This window comes from Anabrus simplex, chromosome 13 (genome assembly GCF_040414725.1).
Source record: "Anabrus simplex isolate iqAnaSimp1 chromosome 13, ASM4041472v1, whole genome shotgun sequence".
Lineage (NCBI taxonomy): Eukaryota > Metazoa > Arthropoda > Insecta > Orthoptera > Tettigoniidae > Anabrus > Anabrus simplex.
In genome coordinates, this window is record NC_090277.1 from 79,960,804 (window position 1) to 79,987,552 (window position 26,749).

Sequence of the window (26,749 nt, forward strand, 5' to 3'; positions counted from 1 at the left end):
TGATGGGTAGCGGTATGAATACTTTTGTCCATGCCTGTACATACATACTATGAGTAAAGAAGTGGAATCACAGATAAGGCTTTTTTGCGGATGATGCCATTCTGTATAGAGTAATAAATAAGTTACGAGGTTGTGAAAAACTGCAAAATGACCTCGATAATGTTGTGAGATGGACAGTAGGCAATGGTATGGTGATTAACAGGTTGTGAAAAGTTCTTTTTGGGGATCCCTGTAAGTATCTAGGTGTTAATATGAGGAAAGATCTTCATGGGGATAATCACATACATGGTACCGGTATTGTAAATAAAGAAGGGTACATATCTCTGCACATGGTTATGACGGTATTTAGACGTTGTAGTAGGGATGTAAAGGAGAGGGCATTTAAGTCTCTGGTAAGACCCCTAGTAGAGCATGGTTCCAGTGTATTGGACCCTCACCAAGATTACTTGATTCAACAACTGGAAAAAAATAAATGAAAAACAGCTCGATTTGTTCTGGGTGATTTCCTACAAAAGAGTAACGTTACATAAGTGTTGCAAAGTTTAGTCTGGGAAGAACTGGGGGAAAGGAGACGAGCTGTTCCACTAAGTGGTATGTTCCAAGCTGTCAGTGTAGAGATAGCGTGGGATGACATTAGTAGACGAATAAGTTTGAGTGGTGTCTTGAAAAGTAGGAAATATCACAGTATGAGGATAAGGTTGGAATTCAAGAGGACAAATTGGGGGAAATAATCGTTTTTAGCAAGGGGAGTTAGGGATTGGAATAACTTACCAAGGGGGATATTCAGTATATTTCCAATTTCTTTGCAATCATTTAAGAAAACAACAAATAGGGAATCAGCCACCTGATCGACTGCCCTAAATGCATTCCATTAGGTCCACATGTTTCTTTTAAACACTCAGCCTGTATTAAAGGATGGGTAATATCGCGGGTGTAAGTAACTATGACAACACAGCGCACCTCGTAAATACTATTTCCGGCGCTCAGATGTCAGACTGCAACTGTAGTTCACCTGGTCGGTGCTTTATCACCTGTCGTATCATCACCACGCGGCCACTAGCAGTCCAATGAGACCACGCCAACCGTGGAGTTGCACCACAAGGAATGATTCCACTGATCAGCTGACTGGACCTGTTTCGCGCATGCGTATTGCAGTCTACCTCGTTGGGAGGTCAAGGGATCCCTCTCCTATCCCTCCCAACTCGTTCTCCTTCGCTAGAACCATTTAGTGACCTCTTTCTAACTTAACTCAATGCTTTGTTTGCCACAAACAACGAGACATTTGATCTGCCTGTTGTTGTTAAGAGTTACGACCTCGGAAAACAAAAACACTCTGGAACTCTTAATTTGAGACTGGACCAGCCTGAATTTGTTTCCGTTGTTTATTAGAAGTAATCGCGGTCAGCAGGAATGATAACTAAATTGGCTGTCGTTTATTGCGGCTAGATTTGTCACGAAATCGATTCTGAAAATAATAATAATTGTAATAGAAATGGAAAACTGTATAATTTCGCAGGTGCCCTCCTTCAAATACCGCGGAGAAATCATATTACCATCGGGTATAGGCAGTAGGGCCAACATAGAAAGAGCCACTAAACTCAATAAGGCGTAGAGAGTAACGTGAAATTAGTACTACAAGAGGGCCATATAGCGTAATGCAAAATTACAACATTACAAGACAAGACTCTATGAAAATGAAAAACAAGAAAGGAAAATTCTCCGGAAAATGTATGGTCCCAGGAGAGAAAATGGAATATGGATCAAGGGGACAACAGCGGGCCTCTACTCATTATCTGACAGGTTCACTGATGCCGTACCCAAAGGACGCCTGAAATTCTATGACCATATCTATAGAATGGACAGCGACAGACTGCCCCAAAGATTATTTAAAGTAATCAACTCAAAGAAGGTCAAAATAAACTGGCTAGAAGAAACTAAGGCGCACCTCCAATATATGAATATGACGGACGACATCACAGAATATCGTGGAGCCTTTAGTACAATAGCATCCACGAACAAATTCGTGGAGAAATCTAAAAAGAAAACTGGTAGGAAGTGGTCCACAGAACGCAAGATGCAACACAGTGCATTCATGAAGAGATTGTGGGAGGATAAGAAGCGAGAACCACCAGGCCAGCGAACAAGTTCAAACGTGCTCTTTGATTGGACATAACAAGGAAAGACAGAAAGAAGAAGAAGAATATTAACTTTGTCCACCTCCGTGGTGTACTGGGTAGTGTGATTAGCTGCCACCCCCAGAGGCCCCGGTTCGATTCTCGGCACTGCCACGAAATTTGAAAAGTGGTACGAGGGCTGGAACGGGGTCCACTCAGCCTCGGGAGGACAAATGAGTCGAGGGGTGGGGTTCAATTCCCACCTCAGCCACCTTAGAAGTGGTTTTCCATGGTTTCCCACTTCTCCTCCAGGCAAATACCGGGATGGTACCTAACTTAAGGCCACGGTCGCTTCCTTGTCTATCCTTTCCAGTGCTCCCATCCCCCACCAAGGCCCCTGTTCAGCATAGCAGGTGAGGCCGCCTGGGCGAGGTACTGGTCCTCCTTCCCAGTTGTATACCTTAACTTAAAGTCTCACGCTCCAGGACACTGCCCTTGAAGTGGTAGAGGTGGGATCCCTTGCTGAGTCCGAGGGAAAAACCAACCAAACAGATTAAGAAAGAAATTAAATGGCGTACGGCTTTTAGTGCCAGGAGTGTCCGAGTACAAATTCGGCTGGGTGGACTCGGGATATCTTATTTATAAGTTAGAAGTAGCAGGCATGAAAGTAGCAAGACTGATTGCTGGTACAAACTAATGGAAACAATGGTAGGAGGGTATTCGAAACGAGGAGATAAAGGCTAAGTTAGGAATGAACTGGATGGATGAAGCTTTACGCATAATCCGGCTTCGGTGGTGGGGTCATGTGGGGCGAATGGAGGAGGATAGGTTACCTAGGAGAATAATGGTCTCTGCTATGGAGGGTAAGAGAAGTAGAGGGAGACCAAGACGACGATGGTTAGAGTCAGTTTCAAACGATTTAAAGATAAGAAATATAGAACTAAATGAGGCCACAGCACTAGTTGCAAATAGTGGATTGTGGCGACGTTTAGTAAATTCACAGAGACTTCCAGATTGAACGCTGAAAGGCATAACAGTCTATAATGATAATGTATAATAATAATAATAATAATAATAAGAAGAAGAAGAAGAAGAAGAAGAAGAAGAAGAAGAAAGAAATGGCGTATGGCTTTTAGTGCCGGGAGTGTCCGAGGACATGTTCGGCTCGCCAGGTGCAGGTCTTTTGATTTGACTCCCGTAGGCGACCTACGCGTCGTGATGAAGATGAAATGATGATGAAGACGACACATACACCCAGCCCCCGTCCCAGAGAAATTAACCAATGATGGTTAAAATTCCCGACCCTGCCGGGAATCGAACCCGGGACCCCTGTGACCAAAGGCCAGCACGCTAACCATTTAGCCATGGAGCAGGACATAATAATAATAATAAAATAATAATAATAATAATAATAATAGTTTTTACGTCCCCATTAACTACTTTTACGGTTTTCCGAGACGCTGAGGTGCCGGAATTTAGTCCCGCAGGATTTCCTTTACGTGCCAGTAAGGTAGGGGGCCCATATTATGTCCCGTTAGCAGATTTGGACTTGTAGAAATTAAGGAATATTATGGATAAGGCTAAAAATTGATACTTGTATATTACTGAATATGTTCTCCACTTACGGAAAAGTTACAATGAAACTGTTATAACGCAAGGCAGTCAATATTTAACATAAACACTATAAAAACTAAACTACCAAAAATGTGTTCGTAATTTCGTCCCCACCAAATTTATGAAAAGTACAATTAATTGTAATATATTTTTTTCCTTTCTAACCTCACCAAACACTTTCCCTATAATGAATTGCTTGAAGCCGTGTATGAAAAATGTGTTCTTGGTATTCTTTTTAACACAGTCTTTAAGCGTTGTTCGTGGGATGTTAAACGCTTTACTTGCACGTTTGTAACCCATTATCTTGTCCCCCACTGCCTTAATAGCCTTTTGCATAGCCTCCTTATCCCACTGATTGCGTTTTCCCATGCGAATTTGTAATAAACTTCATAAATAACAAATAAAATGAAGAGGGACGAAATTACGAACATTCCCTGATTTATCATAATGGCCGCTACAGTAAGTCACGCCAGCCACATGGCTGGGGCGATTACGCGCCAGGAACTGCACCACGCGACTGAACTACACATGTGAGTGCTCAATTTAGGATAACGGGCTCTTTATTTGAATACTGCACTAACTCAGCTCAGTATGAAAAATGAATCCTCCTTGCATACAACCAACAAGACAACGGGATGAGGCTACGCGTGAGAGGTTCCCCTACCTTTAATATATTGATACGAGGCTGAGCATCTTCAAATACCACTGGACTGAGCCACTCAGCCCGGTTATGTACCTTCTCATAATAAATTTCATGGTCAAGTTCATGGTGAAAAGACTACATTTCTCAACACAATATTATCCGTTTCTTTCTTTTTTTCTTTCTTTCTTAATCCGTCTACCCTTCAGAGTTGGTTTTTCCCTCGTTCCCAGCGAGGGATCCCACCTCTACCACCTCAAGGGCAGTGTCCTGGAGCGTGAGACTTTGGGTCAGGGTTTACAACTTGGGAGGCGGTCCCACCTGCTATGCTGAACAGGGGGATTATGGGCGAGTTGGGAAGATTGGAAGGGATAGACAAGGAAGAGGGGAGGGAATGGTCGTGGCCTTAACTTAGGTACCATCCCGGCATTTGCCTGGACGAGAAGTGGGAATCACGGAAAATTACTTCGAGGATGACTGAGGAGGTAATCGAACTCGGGCTACCGGGGGTAGCAGCTAATCACAGTAACCACTAAACCACAGAGGCGGACTTATCCAATTTCACTTTGGAATATTTGTGGTCTCTTGAAATTCAGATTTGTTTAGTCATTAGGACATGAATGTAGTATTCAGTGCTTAATAATAATAATAATAATAATAATAATAATAATAATAATAATAATAATAATAATAATAATAATAATAATAAATGCACAGTAATTCAGTATTTGTAACTTTCGTATAAGGATTTATAACAATATTTGAGCTCGTTTCTTATCACTTGTAACAGAAGTTCGTTATATAACTCAAAACATTATAAGGAGTGTAATGAAGGGTGGAACGTTATTTTTAACTGTTGCTTATAATCGTTATTTTCCTTTTGTAACTAAGACACGGGCAACGGTTACATGAAAATAACATTCTTCAGCCATCACTAATTTACACAACAGCAAACTCGAATATATAACTAGTCATAAATTTTGGGAACAAAATAATTGTCTCACCAATACAAGACTCCGAAGATATTTGCCTTTCGTGTCCTGTCCACGATCCCGAATCATGTGAAACTCTGCAGCACTTTCAACAGCGTATCACCACTAATTACTCTGTAGTAACTTTTACGAATGGGGAGAGATTTGGAAATTTGATTGAGTGGAGACAATTAGTCGGGGTAACTCTGTTTGTGACACGTACAATTAATTATCGCCTCGCACAAGGGTGGGGCAGCAATCAATGAACAGGGTAATTAATAAGGTAAAATTCCATTACACCTGTTTTTGAATAAGGCCGCAATCGGAGGGGAATAGAAAAACAAATATTGAAGGCTGTCTGTTATGTAATTGCATGGGCCCGCATTCTTATGTAATTAAGTTACATATCCCATATATGGAGCAAAGCTAAAATGTCGGTGAATCACACTAAAAGGACCATTATTCCAGGAGTTTAAAGTTACATATTTCAAATATGTTGAAGGATATTGCACATTTGAAAGAAAACACAATTCTTTTTTCACTAAGTTTTTAATTACGTACTTGTAAATAGTTTTAAAAGTCTGTACGTCTCTAATATCTAAAAATAATTTAAAGTGAGGTATTCTGTCAAAGAATCGCATCCCTTAGCAATGTTAACGGTGCAAGTTTTGGGAGTCTCGAGCTGTGTGTATCTATGTTCCCTTGCACAAACTTTGTCACATTGTTCTCTCCTTTTGTGATCCCTTCGCCAGTTGTCGGTTTAATATCACATGTGAAAAGCGCCTGTTCTCTTTCTTTCTTTCTTTCTTTCTTTCTTTCTTCGGTTATAGTTCATGTTTCACTTCCGTAAAGAGCTACACTCCACAGAAAAGTCTTCAGAGACATTTTTCCTAATAAGCATATTTGTGTTTGATGAGATGAGCAAGTCTACAATTAAATATTTCTTTGCCGGGCGATTTGAAATACGCACCAGTGACTTCATCTGAAGTTGAAAAGTCATATATAAGAATTTCCTAACAGACAGAAGGCATTTGCAAAAGTATTTAGTTATTAAATGCACCTTCGAAGTAAAATTAGAGGGTGAATAACATCTGCACTTTTAACATTTTTCGGTTTTCTTCTCTTTTCTGTGTATAAAGCTTTGATGTTTAACTACGTATTTTGTCAATTTTAGCGACACATTTATGTACATGTTTCTCATATTACATATAATCCGGGCTCTAGTAATTACATATTACATTTCTTTATTGCAGACAACTGAAAATGCTATACATTTACAATTTACGTCGCACGGACACAGATAGGTCTTATGGCGACGATGGGATAGGAAAGGCCTAGGAGTGGGAAGGAAGCGGCCGTGGCCTTAATTAAGGTACAGCCCCAGCATTTGCCTGGTGTGAAAATGGGAAACCACAGAAAACTATCTTCAGGGCTGCCGACAGTGGGTCTGTCACTATTTTAACGGCCGAAGTGTTTTGACGGTTCCCTAGACTTACTTATTAGTAGAGCCCGGAATTTTATGCATTAATAGGTTAGAATGCAAACTTACTGAAGCGAAAAGCAAGTATAGTCTACCTTCACAACGATTATGCTATGGGGTTTGCATAAACATTAGGGGTACGGCCTATAAGAACCCCTATAATTTATGTTACTCTTTCTACACTATGGAAGAGTGGGTGGCCGACATTTCCTACTAACCAAATTAGTTTGCAATCTAACCTATCACCGCATGAAAATCCGGGCTTTACTTATTAGAAATAAAAGACAAATATTATGTGGATAATAAATTTTACTCAATAGAACGCGGTAAAATAAAACATTACTCTTCGACGAAGTCCACCAGCAGCCGCCACTGTCTACGGTCTTCTACTTTCTGGATTGTCACTCAAAGAGGTGCGTGAGTTGCGTCTTTGATCTGGTCTGGGAGCTCTTCCACGTGGCATGATACCGTCTACTTTTCCTTGAACAACGAGTTTTTCAAGGCTACTTTCCCTCCGTGATACATGTCCAAAGAAGTGCAAGGTTCTCTGTCTAACAAGAACTGAGGGATACCAAGCTCTTCGATTATGGAGGAGCAGGCTCTTTTCTCCGCCCAAGGTATTCGCAGCATCCTCCGCCAGCACCATATTTCAAATGCCTCGATGCGTCCTTGGCCTTTACTGTCCATGACTCACGGCCATAGGAGAACACTAAAAATACTAAGACACAAACCAGACACTTATTTGTGTCTCTACTGACTGCTCGGTCACGCCAGATCGTTCGGAGCTTATCCAGAGCAAATTTTCCAAGATAAATTCTTCTTCTATTTCTCTTCCTCGCAGCTGTCAGTGTTGCTCGACAAGGAGCCAAGATAAACAAACATCTAGGCCTGGCCCCTCTTCAGCAGGCAGTGGGTTCGAAACTCACTGTCGCCAACCCTGAAGATGGATGTAGTTCCCTATTTTTTTACAGTTTGCTTTCCGTCACACCGACACAGATAGATCTCATAGCGACGATGGGATAGGAAAGGGCTAGGAGTGGGAAGAAATCGCTGTAGCCTTAATTAAGGTACAGTCCCAGCATTTGCCTGGAGTGAAAATGGGAAACCACAGAAAACCATCTTCAGGACTGCCGAAGGTGGGGTTGGAACCCACTACCTTCCAGATGCAAGCTCACAGCTGCGCGCCCGTAACCCCACGGCCAACTCGCCCGGTAGTTCCCTATTTTCATCGCAGCCAAATTCTGGGGCTGTATCCTAATTAAGGACACGTCGCTTCTTTCCCTGTCATAGCTTTGACCTGCCTGTGTCAGTGGGACGTAAAACTTCCTCTCCTCAGCTTTTACCAGTTATTTCGTGGGTCGTTGGAGCCACCCAGTCTTGTTCGCGGATTCACGATCGGACGCCCTTCCTAACGGCACGTGATTCTTGAGAAGAAAATTTCGACCCGGAATCGATGAAGGTTAAAACCTCAGTCTTCCCGGTGGGAAGCTAGCAACTAAGCCACTGAGCCCGCAGTTCAAGGTGAAACAATTTTTTTTAAAGGTGTGTGGGGGGGGGGGTGGGAGGGAGGGAGGGAGAGCGAAGCACAGACCACAATTCTTCCTCCTAGCCTTTTCGCAACTACTTGGGCTTGGCATTATCTGTTTGGAAGAACCACAGTTTTACGGCTGGATACATTTATTATTATTATTAATATTATTATTATTATTATTGTTATTATTATTATTATTATTATTGTTGTTGTCCGCCTCTGTGGTGTAGTGGTTATTGTGATTACCTGCCAACCCTGGCGGCCCACGTTCGATTCCCGGCTCTGCCACGAAATTTGAAAAGTGGTGCGAGGGTGGAACGGGGTCCACTCAGCCTCGCGAGGTCAACTGAGTAGAGGCGGAGTGAGGGGAGAGGGATTTCAGTTCGCACCTCAGCCATCGACGAAGTAGTTTTCCATGGTTTTCTCACTTCTCCTCCAGGCAAATGCCAGGATGGTCCCTAACTTAAGGCCACGGCCGTTTCCTTCCCTCTTCCTTGTCTATCCCCTTCCGATCTTTCCATCGCACTCCACAAGGCCATTGTTCATCATACCAGATGAGAACGGCTGGGCGAGGTACTGCTTCTCCTCCCCAATTGTATCCCCACCACCCAAAGTCTCACGCTGAGACGGTAGAGGTGGGATCCCTCGCTGAGTCCGAGGGAAAAACAAACCATGGAGTCGCTTAAGTGCGGCCAGTGTCCAGTAATCAGGAGATAGTGGGTTCGAACCCCACTGTCAGCAGCCCTGAAGATGATTTTCCGTGGTTTCCCATTTTCACACCAGGCAAATGCTGGGGCTGTACCTTAAGGCCATGACCGTTTCCTTCCCATACCTAGGCCTTTCCTATCCCACCGTCGCCATAAGACATATCTGTGTCGGTGCGAAGTAAAGCAAATAGCAGAAAGAAAGAAAGAAAGAAAGAAAAGAAAAATATGGTTATTTATTTTACATTTTGTTTTATTATAGCGACGATGGGTTAAGAAAGGGTTAGCAGTGGGAAGGAAGGAAGGAAGGAAGGAAGGAAGGAAGGAAGGAAGGAAGGAAGGAAGGAAGGAAGGAAGGAAGGAAGGAAGGAAGCGACCGTCGTCTTCTTTAAGGGACAACTCCAGCATTTGCCTCGTGTGAAAAATGGCGAACGACGGAAAACCATATTCAGTACCTCCTTCAGTGTGGTTTGAATCCACTGTCTTCCGAATTCAAGCTCACAGCTGTGCCACCCTAACCGCAAAGCCAACTCACGCCTTGATGCATTCACTACTGCATGTCTATGTGATACATTGTGTGTACATGAAAAGGTTGTATTAAGACGAGCACCGCGTGAGGTAAAGGAATTTAGCAGACTTCCCGTTATAACTCATATTACCATCTCGCCTCTCACTATATGAAAACTGACCTTAGGAAAAATATCAGTCCCGTCCAATGTAATGAACTATCGACCCATCACTATATTACCTTCTTTATCTAGAGCACTTGAGTTCATTGTTGATCAGCAGATAACCAAATACTTGAAAAATGCAATCACCTCCAGCTTCAGCAGCCAGGCTTCACAGTAATACCACTGCTATGCTCAGAGTTACCGACGACAATACACAATGCGTGTACTTCTGGATTTAATAAGGCACTAGCCAATGTACACATAAACATTATTATCTTCACTTTAGTCACTTATCCAGCGTTGCCTCTCACCTCTTAAGTCGCCCACACTATATTGCATTTTTGAGTATCAGTATGACGTCGGTTCAAAAGTGGCGTACCACAGGTGTCAGCGCTAGGTCCACCAATTTTTGTATTTTGTATTTTGCCTTAGTAATTGAGTTACTGTGTGGACAAAATGTATAACGGTGGCGATGAGTATGATCTAAAATTGTAACAACATTATCCCGTTCCCTTTGAGAAAACCGATTATCACATGTATGTCTTACAATAAATGAACCTCAAATCGGTAACGATTAATTTATTCGCATATAACGAATCGTTTTCGAAAGACATCTGTAGGAAATTTGGAGTCGGCAAATGTAGGATTCAGTTCATTGAAAGGGGGAAACTGACTCAGGCCCTGAAATATTCAATCTAGAGTATGATGACATTAAGACATCTTTGATGAAGGAGCTTTCTATATGCCTCTATGTCGTGGCCATCCATCAAAACTTCACATCACAACCTGCAAAATCACATCGACCATCTGTACTCTAACACTCCTCTTTGATAATATGTCGTTCAGTCATGGCCATCCATCAGTACTTCACATCGCAGCCTGCACGGTTGCCAGGTAACATTGCATCACACATTTTGTATCGCTTATTTCAGATTAGCCTCCAATTATTATGTCAAAAGAACAAAATGTTATTTCTACTGCGATATTGTCTTCTCCGTGCGGTCTCAGAACCTCTCCCTTCTAAATCCCAAGCTACTCTTTTCCGTAACTTGAAACTTAACTGAAACAGATACATCTCACTTCCTACCAAACTGGCTTTTTCTGACATAAATATGTCTTATGGCTGGGGTCATCCAAACATTTGTGTAACATGACGGAAGGGTAACCATAACAACCATGCAGGCAGTGATGTAAGGTAAGGTATTGTTACCTAGCAACCGTGCAGGCTGTATCTTATGACTGGTTGCCATCTGATATTAGGAGCCGTTGATGCATGGCCATGACCGCCAGACAAAGTTATGTTCATTTGATTTTCGTAATAGGCGAAGTGGTTTCATTTTTTTCACATAAATATCTGCCAGAGACTGCGATGTTTCGAACCTAATAAAAGCGAGTTCTATTCCCTACTTCTTATTTTTCTTCTTTTCTTTACTGGCCTACTTTTCCCAATTATCTGGCTTGAGTAATAACATCTATTAAGCTACGTCTTGCGGCCGGACCACTTCCCTGATGCCAAACTTCTGTGGAGGGATGAGTTTCTATGGTGGTCATAATAATAATAATTTAGTGTGGCTACGTCTAGCCGAGTGCAGCCCTTGTAAGGCAGACCCTCCGATGAGGGTGGCGGCATCTGCCATGTGTAGGTAACTGCGTATTATTGTGGTGGAGGATAGTGTTATGCGTGAGTTGCAGGGATGTTGGAGAGAGCACAAACACCCAGCCCCCGAGCCACTGGAATTAACCAATGAAGGTTAAAATCCCCGACCCGTCCGGGAATCGAACCCGAGATCCTCTGACCAGAAGGCCAGTACGCTGACCATTCAGCCAACGAGTCGGACTCTATGGTGGTTGGTGGTGTGATACGTTGTGTGGATACGAAAGAGAAACTCTTGGGTGCGATGTATAGACCTGTTGATTTTCTGAGAGCAGCAGTTAAAAGTGATTTCTACTATTCTTGGCCAAGTGACGCGACCGCAAATGCACCTGATTTAGAAGAGAATTTCCCACTAAATTGTCGAGTTCAAACTCTTGGCCTCGGCTTCCTCCAGGTCATGCAAGCGTCAGGAATAGAGCTCGCTATTGGAGTGATTCACTCGGGCAATCGAAAACAAAGATTCTAAGAATATCGCAGTGCGGATCATGGCACAGACCTGCTCAACATCACCGATCTCCCAGTTCACGGAACTGCAGTTATAACCTGCTACTTACGTTCATAACGGTGACAAGGACGCACGTCTTGATGTGTCAGCCTCTTCTGTAGAATTAGAAATGACCAATTCACTTTCGATGCTAATTCTTAGCTAGTAAATAGTACTAAGGGAAATACCTTTTCTTATAAAATTCAAGTATAAATAGATAAACGAGAAACACGCAGAGACATTTTCCAAGAAGAGAGGTGCGCCTCAAGGATCTGTTTTGGTGCCTTTCTTCTTAATGTTATTCTTCTAGAATATGCCGTGCCAGATTTCCCTGACGTTGGACGATCAGTCAGGCTGATTCACCTCTCTGTTTTCTGCATGGTGTCACTTTCAAAACTCGCTCTTGCCATTTTTGACTGCTCCGATTGTTGCTTTCCAGGCTTGGGGAAATCTACTGAGTTCTGTAATTCTTGGAATTTTTATCCGATATTCACCATCTGTTGCGAGTGTATTTATGTTTAGAAATTATCCTAAAATTTGGAATAGTGTCAGATTCATAACACATTTTATAAAAAATATTCGAATAATTTCAAAACATCCCTTGCGTAGGCTACCATTTTTTTGAGATTTTACCTAGAAATTTAATTGTGATTTCTGTTAGTCGTATGTATGTCAATAATTGTTGGTGCTATTATTTGAAAAATTACATTACTGATAATATTAACGTACTCAGGATATCACTGTCAGATATCGTTAAATTTCAAAATGGAAGTCAAATTTTGTGAATCACACATGGTAGTAAAAGGTTGCCTGGTTTGAAACAATCAGGCAAAAACTGTTGTACCGACAACTTTTTGAGTACCGTACTGAAAAATAAAGTTTTGAGAAAAAGCTAATTTTGTATAACATTACAGTAGCTGCATCTGAACTTCCCTGCATCATATATCTATCTTTCTTTGGCCCTTTTCTTCGTAGCGTGCCTGCCCATTACCCGGAGGCCCCGGGTTCAATTCCTGGCCAGGTCAGGGATTTTTACCTGGACCTGAGGGCTGGTTCGAGGTCCACTCAGCCTACATGAGGAGCTACCTGAGATAGCGGCCCCGGTCTAGAAAGCCAAGAATAACGGCCGAGAGGATTCGTCGTGCTGACCACACGAAACCTCGTAATCTGCAGGCCTTCAGGCTGAGCAGTGGTCGCTTGGTAGGCCAAAGCCCTTCAAGGGCTGTAGTGCCATGGTTTTTTTTTTGGCCCTTTTCTTCTCCTCAGCAACAGTTTTTAGCTTTATATTCTACTTATTAAGCTAGTAAGTATAAAAAATACGTTCTTTCTAGCTGTAATGATCGATTTTTGAAAGTTGAAAGATAAGAATAGTTTTCAATAAAACTGTATATCCTATTATGGTGAGCCACATCATATACAACGTATTAATTCCAGTTAGGCTGAACTTTGAAGACTGAAATATTTCTCAGGTTTCTGACGGGGCACTTTTCTCGTCACATAAAATCGGGACAAGCCCGATTTTTCGGAACGAATGGCAAATCTTATCATGTCCGGTCTAGCAACAGAGACCTGGGCGCCATGAGTGAAGTTCTCGATACACTCGTACAAATCAGAGTCTCTGCGAAGAAGACATAAAGAAGAATAGTATCGGAAATCTTTCTCACAATACACGGAATCAGCATATTGATCGCGAACTTCAATAGTAATGAAGGTTATGATAGGGAGTAACATTCTTACCTACGGCCACGGTCGAATGAAGTGCTGTGCTGTACTGTATGTCATCCCGGGCGATTGTTCCGAGGCGTGCAATGACCTCCACCCACCCACTCGCTTCAACGTGCAATGAAATTATACACGACGACCTTAATCAAGACCCAAATGTGTATATTGAACTGGTTCCCGTTTTACCTGTCTCTTCACCGCATGCAGTTGGGAAGATTAACTTTACTTCATAGGCTTATATCTCATTCAAGTATTAATGCCATTCTTCTTCTTCTTCTCTATTGTATCCATCCTAGGACCATGTAAAATAATACACTACATTCATTTCCGATTGTTTCCTGGTTCCTCTCTTGCTTTCCAATAGTTCTTCATTATTTCACTGTTTTTCCTCCTTTCATCTGCCCAGATGTTATTCGCTTCCTTCTTTTCTTTCTCCTGGAAACTCTTGAAATTTCGCACCAGCCTCCAAAACCTTATTTCTGTCCTGTATTATACCTGCTGGGTCAGGGATTTTTACCTGGACCTGAGGGCTGGTTCGAGGTCCACTCAGCCTACGTGATTAGATTTGAGGAGCTCTCTGACTGTGAGATAGCGGCCCCGGTCTAGAAAGCCAAGAAAAACGGCCGAGAGGATTCGTCGTGCTGACCACACGACACCTCTTAATCTGCAGGCCTTCGGGCTGAGCAGCGGTCGCTTGGTAGGCCAAGGCCCTTCAAGGGCTGTGGTGCTGAAGTGGCACGTCTCCTGAGGGGACTAAATTCCGACACCTCGGCGTGCCCGAAAACCATAAAAGTAGTAAAATCTAATGTTTTGTGTCGTTTTGGGGTCGTCAGTCCATACAAAGTGGTTTGATGCAGCTGTCCGTGCCACCCTATACTCTGCTAACCTTTTCATTTCTACGTAACTGATCTACTCTAATCTGGTGTACCCTGTCGCTTTTGCCGCATACACGTCCCTCAAAAACCAACTACACAAGTTCTGGGTGCCTTAAGATGTGTCCTATTATTCTACCTTTTCTTTTCGTCAAATTTCGACAAAACGATCTCCTCTCAACACTTCGATTCAGTGCTTCTTCATTCGTGATTCGAACTATCCATCTCACTTTTACCATTCTTCTGTAACACCACATTTCAGAAGCTTCTATTCTCTTTCTTTCTGAGCTAGTTATCGTCCATGTTACACTTCAATACAATGCCACGCTCCAGACTTCAAAAATGTCTTTCTAATTCCTATATAAATGTTCGGGGAGGGAAGCACATTGCCATAGAGGTTTAGGTGGGGATGACATCTGACCCACGGGTGTGGCTGATAGCGGTATCATGGGTGGAAGGGGTTCCCTCATTACCAGGGGATACCGCGAACAGCCAGTTGTCTCTTTTTTTCTTTTGTTAGTTAGTTGTAGTTAGTAGAATATTAGTTTTAGTGAAGGGTGGCGCAGCTTATGGTCTGGAAATCCGTCTGGGCGATGCCTCCAAATTAGTTAGGGTATGTAGTTAGTAGTTTTAAGAGACAGATTAGATATTGTTTGTTTAAAGTTTTGTTTTGTTTCTGGGTGTTTTGGTGTCTTTATTGCCTGTAAGCCGATGGTGTATACTAGGGTGGGCAATAAAGAGATATTTACTTTACCTTACCTATATAAATGTTCAAAGTGAGCAAATTTTCTTAAGACAGGCCCTTCTTGGTAGTGTTCGTCTGCATTTTATGTCCTCCAATAACATTATTATTAGTAGTAGTAGTACGGACTGCCTGGCCGAGTCCGTAAAGGTGTGCTCGGTTCACCCGGGAGGACGTGGGTTCGAATCCCCGTCACGAAGTCGAAAAATGTAAGAAAGAGATTTCCACTTCCGGACATGCACGTGGCCCTGAGGTTCACTCAGCCTCCACCAAAAATGAGAACCAGGTTAATTCCTGGGAGCAAAGGCGGCCGGGCGTACAGCTAGCCACTCTACCCCATCAAGTACCGAGGTTACAGATACTAGAAGCCTTTACCTTCCACCCCTCCAAGGGCCTTCGTGGCCTGTACAGAAATAACTTTGCTTTTTTTTTGGCTTATTAGAAGTATATGCATCAAAACATGAAACACGAGTGTGATGATAATGATCGTTGTTTAAAGGGACCTAACATCTAGGTTATCGGCCCAAACACAAAACAAGTACGTAATTTACGAACAACGAGCATCTCAAATCTTACAACTACTGCCAACCACAATATTACGCGCACTCGAGTTTGGAGGTTTGTTTTATGAAACAACCAACAGGTTTACAGAAATTCCAATAACAGAATAGCCTTCCTCATCCCATTTCACGTTAGGTCATGTGGATTTTTTATTTTTTATTTATACTTCTTTTTTTTTAGCAAGCGGGAGTCAAAAAGTGTCCATTTTAAACGGGTTTCAACAATACGTAGAGTTTAAGGCACTGTCTCTCATAAATCTGTAATCTGACGAGCCCAAATGTTAACACAATATACATTGAGATGTTTTAAACAAATGAAAATCCACAGTCATGAGATCGGGTCAGGAATCGAATGAATGAAGCGCCCATCTAGCGGCGAGGATAGGAATTATGCCGGCTGCCGAAGCCTGTCGCAATCCTCTGTGGCAATGATTAATGAATGCCAGATGAAATAAAATGATACTGGAGAGTCTTGCTGGGAAAACCAGAGAAAAACCTGTCCCGCCTCCGCTTTGTCCAGCACAGAGCTCACATAGAGTGACCAGGATTTGAACCACGGAACCCAGTGGAGGGAGGTAGTGCTGGTGGTGACTTTTATTTTAAGAGGAAGTACAACCAGACACCACCAATCAGAGAGAAATAAATGAAGGGATCCGACATTTCGAAAAATTAAGGTATCGGCCAAAGAAAGACAAGTTTAGTTTAGTTTAGTTTAGTTTAGTAATGTTTTATTTTACCTGGCAAGATTAAGGCCTTCAGGCCTTCTCTTCCATCTAACCAGGAACTGAAATATACATATGTTGCATTGTATTACAATAACTACGTCTAATACAAATTAAATTAATAATAATACAAGAATGGTGAGATTACATTAAGATGAAATGAATTAAGATTAAATTAATAAATTAAGATTAAGTTAAGATTAAATTAAGATTAAATAAATCAGACATAAAAAGGGATAAATTCTTAAAACTAATATCCTACATGTAAAAAAAAAAAAAAAAAAAAAAAAAAAAAAAGGCAGTACATAACATTTGATTTTAAAGACAAATCGGATAAAAATTTTAGACTCTCTACCAGGACATCCATAACAATAGAATGGTTGTAAGTAGCAGCATCAAGCTTACAGATGATCCTTACTGGTGCATAAAATGTCTGCAAAGTGCTTCCTTGAAAGTGTGAATAGCGCTTAACCCCCTGATATTTTCGGGAAGGAGGTTCCACTCACGGCAGGCAATTACTGTGAATGATTTATCATAGATGGCAGTTCTGTGGGTAGGTAAAGCAAGGATGGAATTATTAGTGGATCTGGTGTTAAGACTGTGATAAGAGGATAAGTATTTGAAATATGAAGTAAGGTAAAATGGTTGTGAAGAATGAAGGATTTTATGGAGATGGCATAGGGAATGCACAGTGCGACGGATCTCTAGTCGGGGCCAAGATAGATGGTTATATGAAGGAGTTACGTGGTCATAGTACCGTAGGTTACAGACGTATCTCACACAAGCATTTTGACCACGTTGTAATCTGCTCAATAACTTGCCTCGAGCGTCTCTATAAATCGCGTCACAATAGTCGAAATGAGGGAAAACCAGACTTTCTACCAACATTTTTTTTAGTTTTTCAGGAAATAAGTATTTATACCCGCGCAGCATGTGCAATGCAGAGAATATTTTCTGGGTGATGTTCGTGATATGCGTTTTCCATGACATGTCATCATCGAAAGTAATGCCTAGGACTTTTACTGATGACGTGAATGGTATGTTAGTATTACACAACCTTATAGATGGAATCTCTGGTCGATTGACCTTCGTGAGTAGTTTTGGGTATCCAAGGATGATGGCTTGCGTTTTAGCTGGGTTTAACCTAAGCCCACATCTCAAAGACCAAGAAGAAAATGATGTTAGATCCTGATTGATTTTGGGCCACAAACTACGTGAAAGTGAAAGACTCCCTGGGGCTCGTAACCTAACAGATAGATATAATCGAACATGACAGGCTTTCAACCAATTACAATATTCTCCTAATCCAAATTCAAAATAACCACAGAATTGAACATTTATAAACAAATAAAATCAAACTAAATCTATTATGTGGCCTCTGACATGGGCGGATAGCCGTTCCACATGCAAGACACCACCCCTACATACAGAATATTTTTTAGCTAAGCACTAACTACTGTGTGGAGATGAGAAGAATGCAAGCATGAGGAATGTGTCCTGCAAGCACGAACTTCCTGTTCTGCCCAGACAGATCGGCTCTTCTCTACTCTTATCTGCTACACGAAAACATTGACTCACACTTTGCAGTTTGCTGGATCACAACTGACAAGAGCGAATAGCTGCCAGTAGAAGATAATATAATGTCGCCTGGGTAGTAGTGGAGTTGCTATGGTAACCATTGCGTCACTGGCTCTGCTGGTAAAAACCCCTTCGCCCCGTGCCTCACCGCGCATGTGCATTCTTCTGATCTCCCAACAATACCTACTACTTAACTACCACTATATCTACTATGTAGCATCTCACACAGGGGCGGATAGCCAGCTCCACATGCAACATGCTACCTCTACATCTAGCTAAACTAACTACTTAACTACATTAAATCTATATGAATTGTATCCTAAATCTGTCTAGTCGCGACATCAGCCCTGGGGAGGAACTCGCAACCTAATAGCGTCGGGGTCGGAAAAGAGCAAGACTTGACCAAGGTAAGTGAGACAGGACAGCTGAAAGTGAGGAGCCTGGTGCAAGTAAGTGGAAGCAACCAGTGGTCAGAGGCCGGCGCGCTGAGCCACGGAGGCACAATGGTAATGTTTTATACATTGTTTATAAATTTCAAAATGTTATGTTTCCGAGAGAAAAATATCACTTTTTTAAGGTAAAGTTTTCTCGGCTAGGGATGCTTGAACGACTGCGTTCTTTGTCGCGTTGTGCTGCATAACTGCGAAACATGCAAATTAAATCACTATTTTTTAAATATAAGTTTGTATTCCTATCCCTTTCAGACCGTGTACGCACAATTGTGCGGGTTCGTATTTTATTTATGTCTGAGCTTATTTGACGTTTTCCTGGCGCTAGACCGGACTGCAGTGCTTGTGCGGGACACGTAGCATGTACTTCAGCTGTTTGTATTTAGTATTTGACCACCAGGGGGAAGGAAGAAGAGTTTAAAAGTACAGTTCATTAGTGATATGGCGGGAAGCAGTAATGCCTAAAGTAAGTATTTATTTATTGCATTCATATTAATCTAGAAGCTTTACTGAATATCAGAATATAATCTATGAAGTGTGTAGATTGTGTAGCAAACGTAAATTGTGAACTTTCAACATCGTGCGTAATACCATGAGGTTTTGAATGTTGATACGCACATATGTGAGGGCTAGGTTTCCTTACAGGCAATGCATGCAGGAGTGCTGGGCGCTGTCACAAAAAGGACTGAGAAAGAAATCTCGTACTCTATATGAGAAATGTAATGCATAAGATTTTAACTGTTTAAAATCGTTCCACACTGTAAAATAGAACATTTGGTCATGTACATGTGCATATTCACATGCATTGAGGTAATTTTTTTTTTTTTTTACGTAGTGAAGTAAGTCCTGACACGCATAATTGTGTGTTTGCTTTTTTTTTTTTCAGATGTTAATTTTTATTTTGTAGAATAAACTAAAAGTATATGTAATTAAGAGTATTTTAGTCAATTTTTGACGTACAAACAAAAATTCACACCGCCAGTTTTCTTTCAGGTCTGAAAGGGCTACTGAGTACAATGACATGGATCAGTAGCTGTCCCGTACACGGAAAAGCCTGCAACCGCGCTTCGCTCGAAGCTGAATCTAGTGACTACAAGTAACATTTGGTTCGTTCTTTGCTTAAAACTTTCCTCCGGTATTTAATAATTACCATCGCTCGGATTTTTAGGCAGTACCTAACAGGTTAGATTGCAAACTTACTAAAGCGAGTTACCTACATAACGGTTATGTTATGAGTTTTACATAAACATTAGGGGTACGCGTATCAGCTCGATAGAACTGAAACTGGGAATCATCGGTCCATACCACACGCCGCCACTGTTCTATGGTCCACTGCTGATGTTCGCGAGCTAATGCACGTCGCTGAACTCTGTGTCGAGGTGCCAGCAAAGGGACACGAGATGATCGTCGGCTGATGAAGCCTATGCGGTGCAGATGCATCCTTACAATCCTAGTGGACATGGATTCCTGACTCCCAATATTCAACTAGGCGGAGATCTGACTCACAGTAGCCAGTCGAGCGGGAGGCGACGTGATGTCCGTTCGCTAAACACCTGTGGTCTTCCCGTGCGGCGGTTTTAGCCTGTGGTAACATTCTCTCTAAGATATTGAAGATCCGCCCTCGACACTGTTGACCTCGGAAACTCCAATTCGCGTGTAATCTCTGCAATGCTATGACCCCACGCGCCGAGCACCGGTGATCATCCCACGTTCAAAGTCGGTTAACTCGCGACTTCACGACTCTGGTGTCGCTGGTGTTGCTAGCCGCAACGCTCAGGGGTCAAACACGGCACATTTTCTAATGGGACACTCCTTCCCGTGACTTTTGGCCACTCTGTGTATATTTCCAAGTAAATTAGGAGATAATTATGTTTGTAAAAACAAGAGCTGTGCAGTGAATAGAACAGTTATGTATTACTGGTGGAACCATTGTTATACAGTCGCCAGAACTCAGTTTGGTCATATGTTTTTAGGTCAATGTTTACGGATGTATTTGCACAGTTTCGAGTTATCAAAATTATACATATGAGCTGTTGTGATAATAGAATATACAAACACTTGTAAGTACATCACAAACAGAAACTGAATTACATCTGTTTTTCTGCAGTTTTGTAACTTTGGGAACTTACTGCTAATTATTCGTATAGATTCATTAACTGTTTACACATTTCTCATTGCGAGAACATTACTTCAGTGCTGTAGGGCATACTAAGTTACTATAGAAGCGTAAATTTATTAGTTTCTCGGAGTTCCAAGCCTGGAGCAAGCTACATAAAAATGACTATGAGAGAAACACAGAGTTTCCAAATTAACCCTACAAGGACCTAGGTTTGGTTGTTACACGGAAGACCGGGGGAGGGAGGGTGTTCTGAGGCCCATTCTGAAAAAAAATGTAATAGAGCTGGATTCTACTTATACCAGGCGGCCCGCGAGCACCGTACTTTTTACTTACAATTGTCCCGCGTGCACTAGTGATGCATGGGATGCCTACTCACTTGTTTTCGAAGGAGCGCTACAACGTGCTGTAGTGAAACAAATAGGTTCCATTACAGAGTGCATTTGTATATACGCCAACGATGCAGAAAAGAAAATGTAACAACTTCTTAATTTATACACAAGTACATATTCCACTCTATAAACGAGCTGTTCATATGAAACAAAAACTAATACTGTTCGGCGAAATACGCGTATAGAAGACAGACGTCTGTTTGGGAATTCCTGTGCATACCGTCTGCGAGCTTCGGCTGCATTCCGACCAGATTCTCCTAGATTAAAATGATGTCTGTGTATAGTTGCTGAACACACTAGCCATTGCCGATACGCAGACAGTAAATGTGCTGCTGTACCATACACCAGCCTAGTGCTAAGCGGTCGTAAACGAAGTTTACTAATGCAAGGGGTTGCATTAGACGGGTAGCGCTGAGGAACATATTGCGAACGAGCGTCCGGTTGTTATCTCTTCATATTCTGACGTAACCTGCCTGCTGGTAGTAGTGCCCCTGTGAAAATCAGTTAGTAGACATCCCATTCATCATTCGTGCCTGGTATATAAATTGCGTAACAGCATTCAGTGAATAATTTGTAAGGAAAACTTCAGTACAAAATATTATATTAAATTCAAGTCACCCAGATATTGGCCACAAACACAAATCAATGACGAATATCTTTCTTGCCGGCAGTGTTAGTTCCGGGCTCATATTTTAATTAAACGACAGTTTTATTGTTTCTGTCCCAGAATTATCTGTCAAGGAATGTCTCTCATTATCATAATTTGACCCCAAAATTAAATTCACCGAAATATTGGACACAAACGCAAATTAGACACGAATTTTTTCGTCTGAAGAATCACAAGTATTTTGCTCCACATCGTCCTCCTCTTCCAACATTCTGTTTATTTCTTCAACACTAAATTTATTTCGACTCGCGTTGACTCAGAGCTTCACCTAAGGAACAATACGTAAACTCAATTTGCTTTGCGTCGCACAGACACAGATTGGTCTTATGGCGACGGTGGGACAATAAAGGACTAACAGTGGGAAGGAAGCCGCCGTGGTCTTATTAAGGTGCAACCCCACCATTTTCCTGGTGTGAAAATGGGAAACCATGGAAAACCGCCTTCAGGGTTACCTACAATGGGGCTGGAGCCCACCATCTCCCGAATGCAAGCTTACAGTTGCGCGCCGCTAACCGCACTCTCACTTGCTCGTCTATTTTATCTTTAGTATTAAAAGAACACACTAACAATAACAAGACTCGTTCCTTCAATATGTCATTCTTGATTTTTTTATCATTGCTATCATTTTTTGTGATTGTTGGGACCTACTTGGGCAAGGCTGATCTGAAAGACAAATAGGTCTTCACTTGGACCAAGAGAGGGCCTCGCAGACTCATAGCGGTTTTGATTACCCTTTTAAAGCAACAAAAAAGCTTCAAAATTATGTAGTTTATTATGACTCAAACAACAATATCGTCCGCCTCTGTGATGTAGTGGTTAGTGTAATTAGTTGCCACCCCCAGAGGCCCGGGTTCGATTTCCGGCTCTGCCACGAAATTTGAAAAGTGGTATGAGGGCTGGAAGGGGGTCCGCTCAGCCTCGGGAGGTCAACTGAGTAGAGGTGGGTTCGATTCCCACCTCAGCCATCCTGGAAGTGGTTTTCCGTGGTTTCCCACTTCTCCTCCAGGCAAATGCCGGGATGGTACCTAACTTAATGCCACGGCCGCTTCCTTCGCTCCTTCTTTCCTTCTTCCTTCCTTGTCTATCCCTTCCAATCTTCCCATCCCCCCGCAAGGCCCCTGTTTAGCATAGCAGATGAGGCCACCTGGGCGAAGTACTGGACATGCTCCCCAGTTGTATCCCCCGACCCAGGGTCTGAAGCTCCAGGACACTGTCCATGAGGCGGTAGACGTGGGATCCCTCGCCGAGTCCAAGGGAAAAACCGTCCATGAAGGGTAAACAGATAAAGAAGAAGAATATCAATTCTTTACAACCATTGCAAAAAGTATAACTCATTACAAGAAGCAATTTATTTTGACTGTAGGCCTCGGAGCCCCTACCCCTTGAGTCTTGTAAGGGTTAATGCCTGCTGCTACTACTAGGATTCCCTTTGAGCCTTGTTTGCAGTCATCGCAAAATCTTCGTTACGCTGATATAGTGCAATTTTATACACCAGCAACAGTTTCTATTACTAAGCATGTAGATACGATTTACCCTAATGATGAAAATGAGATCAAAGATTCAGAACAGACCTTTTAATTCCTGTAATCGACGACTAAAACGAAGACTTGACGGGCTGCAGCAAACAAAGTCAAGGAAATACGTAATAAAGGCATCATTTTAGAGTTAAAAAACGAAGATAAAAGCACAAGTACTGGACATACGAATGGAGCAAGTACACCGCACCTGATTCATGGAATTGAGGTTAATTTTCCAGATACTGAATTGCTAGATTGTGTCATAGAGCAAAATCTAGCTGTAAAGTAAACTATCACAGCAGCCATTGTAAACTTAAAGAAGTGTCTTTTAAGGACGTCGAGAGAAGGTACCACAAAATACGCAGCTGTTCAAGTTAGCCCCGCTACATTTTAGGCACTGCCTCTTACAGAGCTTCAGGGAAAGTTGAAAGGTGGCGTTACCATGGTTACGACTCGGCGTTCGCTGATCAGTTCCCAAGAGCGGGCGGTTCATTTTTTTTCTTAGAAATATCTCGGAAAATCAGTTAGTAGCGGAGGGCGGGGGTTTGATTCCCATAGGCACGGAAGAGGGAAATAAGCGGGGATAGCTGGGGGGGGGGGGGGTTCGATTCCCACCTCAGCCATTTTCAAAGTGGATTTTCGGTAGTTTCCCACTTCTTCTCCAGGGATTGTACCTAACTTAAGGCCAGGACCACTTTCATCCCTCTTCCTTGTCTATCCATTCCGATCTCCCCCCCCCCCAAAAAAAGGCCCCTGTTCAGCATAGCAGGTGAGGCTGCCTTGGAGAAGTACTGGTCCTTCTTCCCCGACCCAAAGTATTATGCTCTAGGACACCCTGAGACGGTAGAGGTGGGATCCCTCGCCGAGTTCGAGGGATAAACCAACCCTGGAAGGCAAACGGATTAAGAAAGAAAGAAAGAAAGAAAGAAAGACCGACCGACCGGGCGAGTTGACCGTGCGGTTAGGGGCGCGCTGCTGTGACCTTGCATCCGGGAAATAGTGAGTTCGAACCCCACTGTCGGCAGCCTTGAAGATGGATTTCCGTGGTTTCGCATTTCTACACCGGGCAAATGCTGGGACTGTACCTTAATTAAGGCCACGGCCGCTTCCTTCCCACTCCTAAGCCTTTCCCATCCCATCGTCACTGTAAGGTCTATCTGTGTCGGTGTGACGCATAAAAATTGTACAAAAAAAAAAGGAAAGATATAACACAACAATAATTCGTCTGAAGCTTTTACAACCTAAGTTAATCTCCAGTGAAACGAATAAATGACCATATTATTATTATTATTATTATTATTATTATTATTATTATTATTATTATTATTATTGATGTAGGTCTGCTTTCATTCACCTAAGAACTACGAACTTCGAGGAAATAAAAAATATTCGATCTGTTTCGTTAGTAGCTCAATGATAGGGGCATAATAATAATAATAATAATAATAATAATAATAATAATAATAATCGAGCTCGATAGCTGCAGTCGCTTAAGTGCGGTCAGTATCCAATATTCGGGAGATAGTGGGTTTGAACCCCACTGTCGGCAGCCCTGAAGATGGTTTTCCGTGATTTCCCATTTTCACACCAGGCAAATGCTGGGGCTGTACCATAATTAAGGCCACGGCCGCTTCCTTCCCAGTCCTAGCCCTTTCCTGTCCCATCGCCGCCATAAGACCTATCTGTGTCGGTGCGACGTAAAGCCAATAGCAAATAATAATAATAATAATAATAATAATAATAATAATAATAATAATAATAATAATAATAATATAATAATAATAATAATAATACACACTATAGGCTCGGTTAAATTTTTACGAACCGATAAACTATACATTCTAGGCCTTCTCCGGAAAAATGAAATGAATTTCTTTACATTATTATTATTATTATTATTATTATTATTATTATTATTATGTCCGACTCGTTGGCTGAATGGTAACGTACTGGCCTTCGGTTCAGAGGGTCCCGGGTTCGATTCCCGGCCGGGTCGGGGATTTTAACCTTCATTGGTTAATTCCAGTGGCCCAGGGGCTGGGTGTTTGTGCTGTCCCCAACATCCCTACAACTCACACACCACACATAACACTATCCTCCACCACAATAACAGGCAGTTACCTACACATGGCAGATGCCGCCCACCCTCGTCGGAGGGTCTGCCTTATAAGGGCTGCACTGGGCTAGAAATAGCCACACGAAATTATTATTATTATATTATTATTATTATTATTATTATTATTATTATTATTATTATTATTATTATTACTATTATGTTGTAAAACTGATTATTAGCAATTAATGCGCGATCTCTATTAATTCTTAAAACTCGGCGGTTACGTACATGACAATGTACAATGACGAAGAAAACATTAGTTGAACTTACAAAATTCTGACTTTGAAATAAGTGACGAAAGTAGAATAATATTCTTTATACGAAAGAAATGATGGATTAGTTTGTTTTGATCTATTTATTCGCGTCGTCCCATACTTGTGTTAAAAATAAACAAGCGATCATCCGAGATTATTTAAATGGACGAGTTTCGCAATCACACCCATAAATCTTTCACAGAAATTTAAAAGACCCGCGAGGAGAAAAGAGAGAGAGAAAAAAAAGAAGAGAAAGAAACAAAAGCCTTTCATAACTTGAAAACAGCTGACCGGGAACTTTCACGCATGCGTACAAATATTATCAGAGACATGGTAGCCCATGATGGCTTACTACAAAACTTTTTATAAACAAATACACTAACACAATGGGAGCTTTGCGTACTACGAAAGCACAACTTCAGATAAGGAAATACAACGTGAATTATGAGTTAATACATACCCTGCTTATCTTCCTGACCCGATTACTCCGAGCAACCGGCTTGTTGATGGATACTCTCGACATCCTGACGAAGGGAGTATCTTTTCTGCTCTAGAATGGTCGCTAGGCTGTGCTTGCAAAAGAAACAAAACACACACGAAGTGCGATCGTTTCTTTCTAACTCGCACACTGTTGTAACACTCGCTGAGAGACACTCGCAACAGATTCGCACTTCATCCTTACGACATGCAATTCACAATGGCAACACAAACACACACACACACAAATACGCCCGCACAGCGGTGAAATCGAGTACTAAATCCGGCAATTTATGCGCACTAAAATTCTCTTAAGAATGATTCTTTACAGAAAGGAATTTGTTTTCTGTCACAAGTTCTGGAGCCAACTTGTGGCATACACAGACTTTGGCTGTGTGGTTTGTTAAAGCTTTGGAACTGGCTGGCAAGCGAGATTCCTGCCTGGCAGCTTGCGATGTTGGTGACGTCACGATGGGTAGGAGAAGGGTTTCGGATGGTGGGGAGAAAGACAGCGAGTGGCTCAGAGTGGGGAAGGAAACCTTCGCCTTTGCTTTGGATAGCAACAACACAATCCGGCTTGTGGCCGATATAAAGCTTGCGGTTTTGTGCGAAAAAGAAACATAGCAAGAAGAAGAAAAGAAAAAAAGAACCTGTTTGACTCACGAAGTACGTTCGCCTGTGCGAAGCGACGCGTGATAGTTG

The 26,749-nt window shown here is 42.1% G+C and overlaps 1 protein-coding gene across 1 annotated transcript in view; it reads right to left on the reverse strand.

Moving 5' to 3' along the window:
• LOC136885103 (monocarboxylate transporter 14) overlaps window positions 1-26,358 on the reverse strand; it is a 265,167-nt gene extending 238,809 nt beyond the window's left edge. The window contains exon 1 of the mRNA XM_067157557.2: window positions 26,031-26,358. Within this exon, the coding sequence (XP_067013658.2) occupies window positions 26,031-26,093 (63 nt within the window). The 5' untranslated portion in view covers window positions 26,094-26,358. The remainder of the gene's footprint in view (window positions 1-26,030) is intronic.
• Window positions 26,359-26,749: the final 391 nt, after the last annotated feature.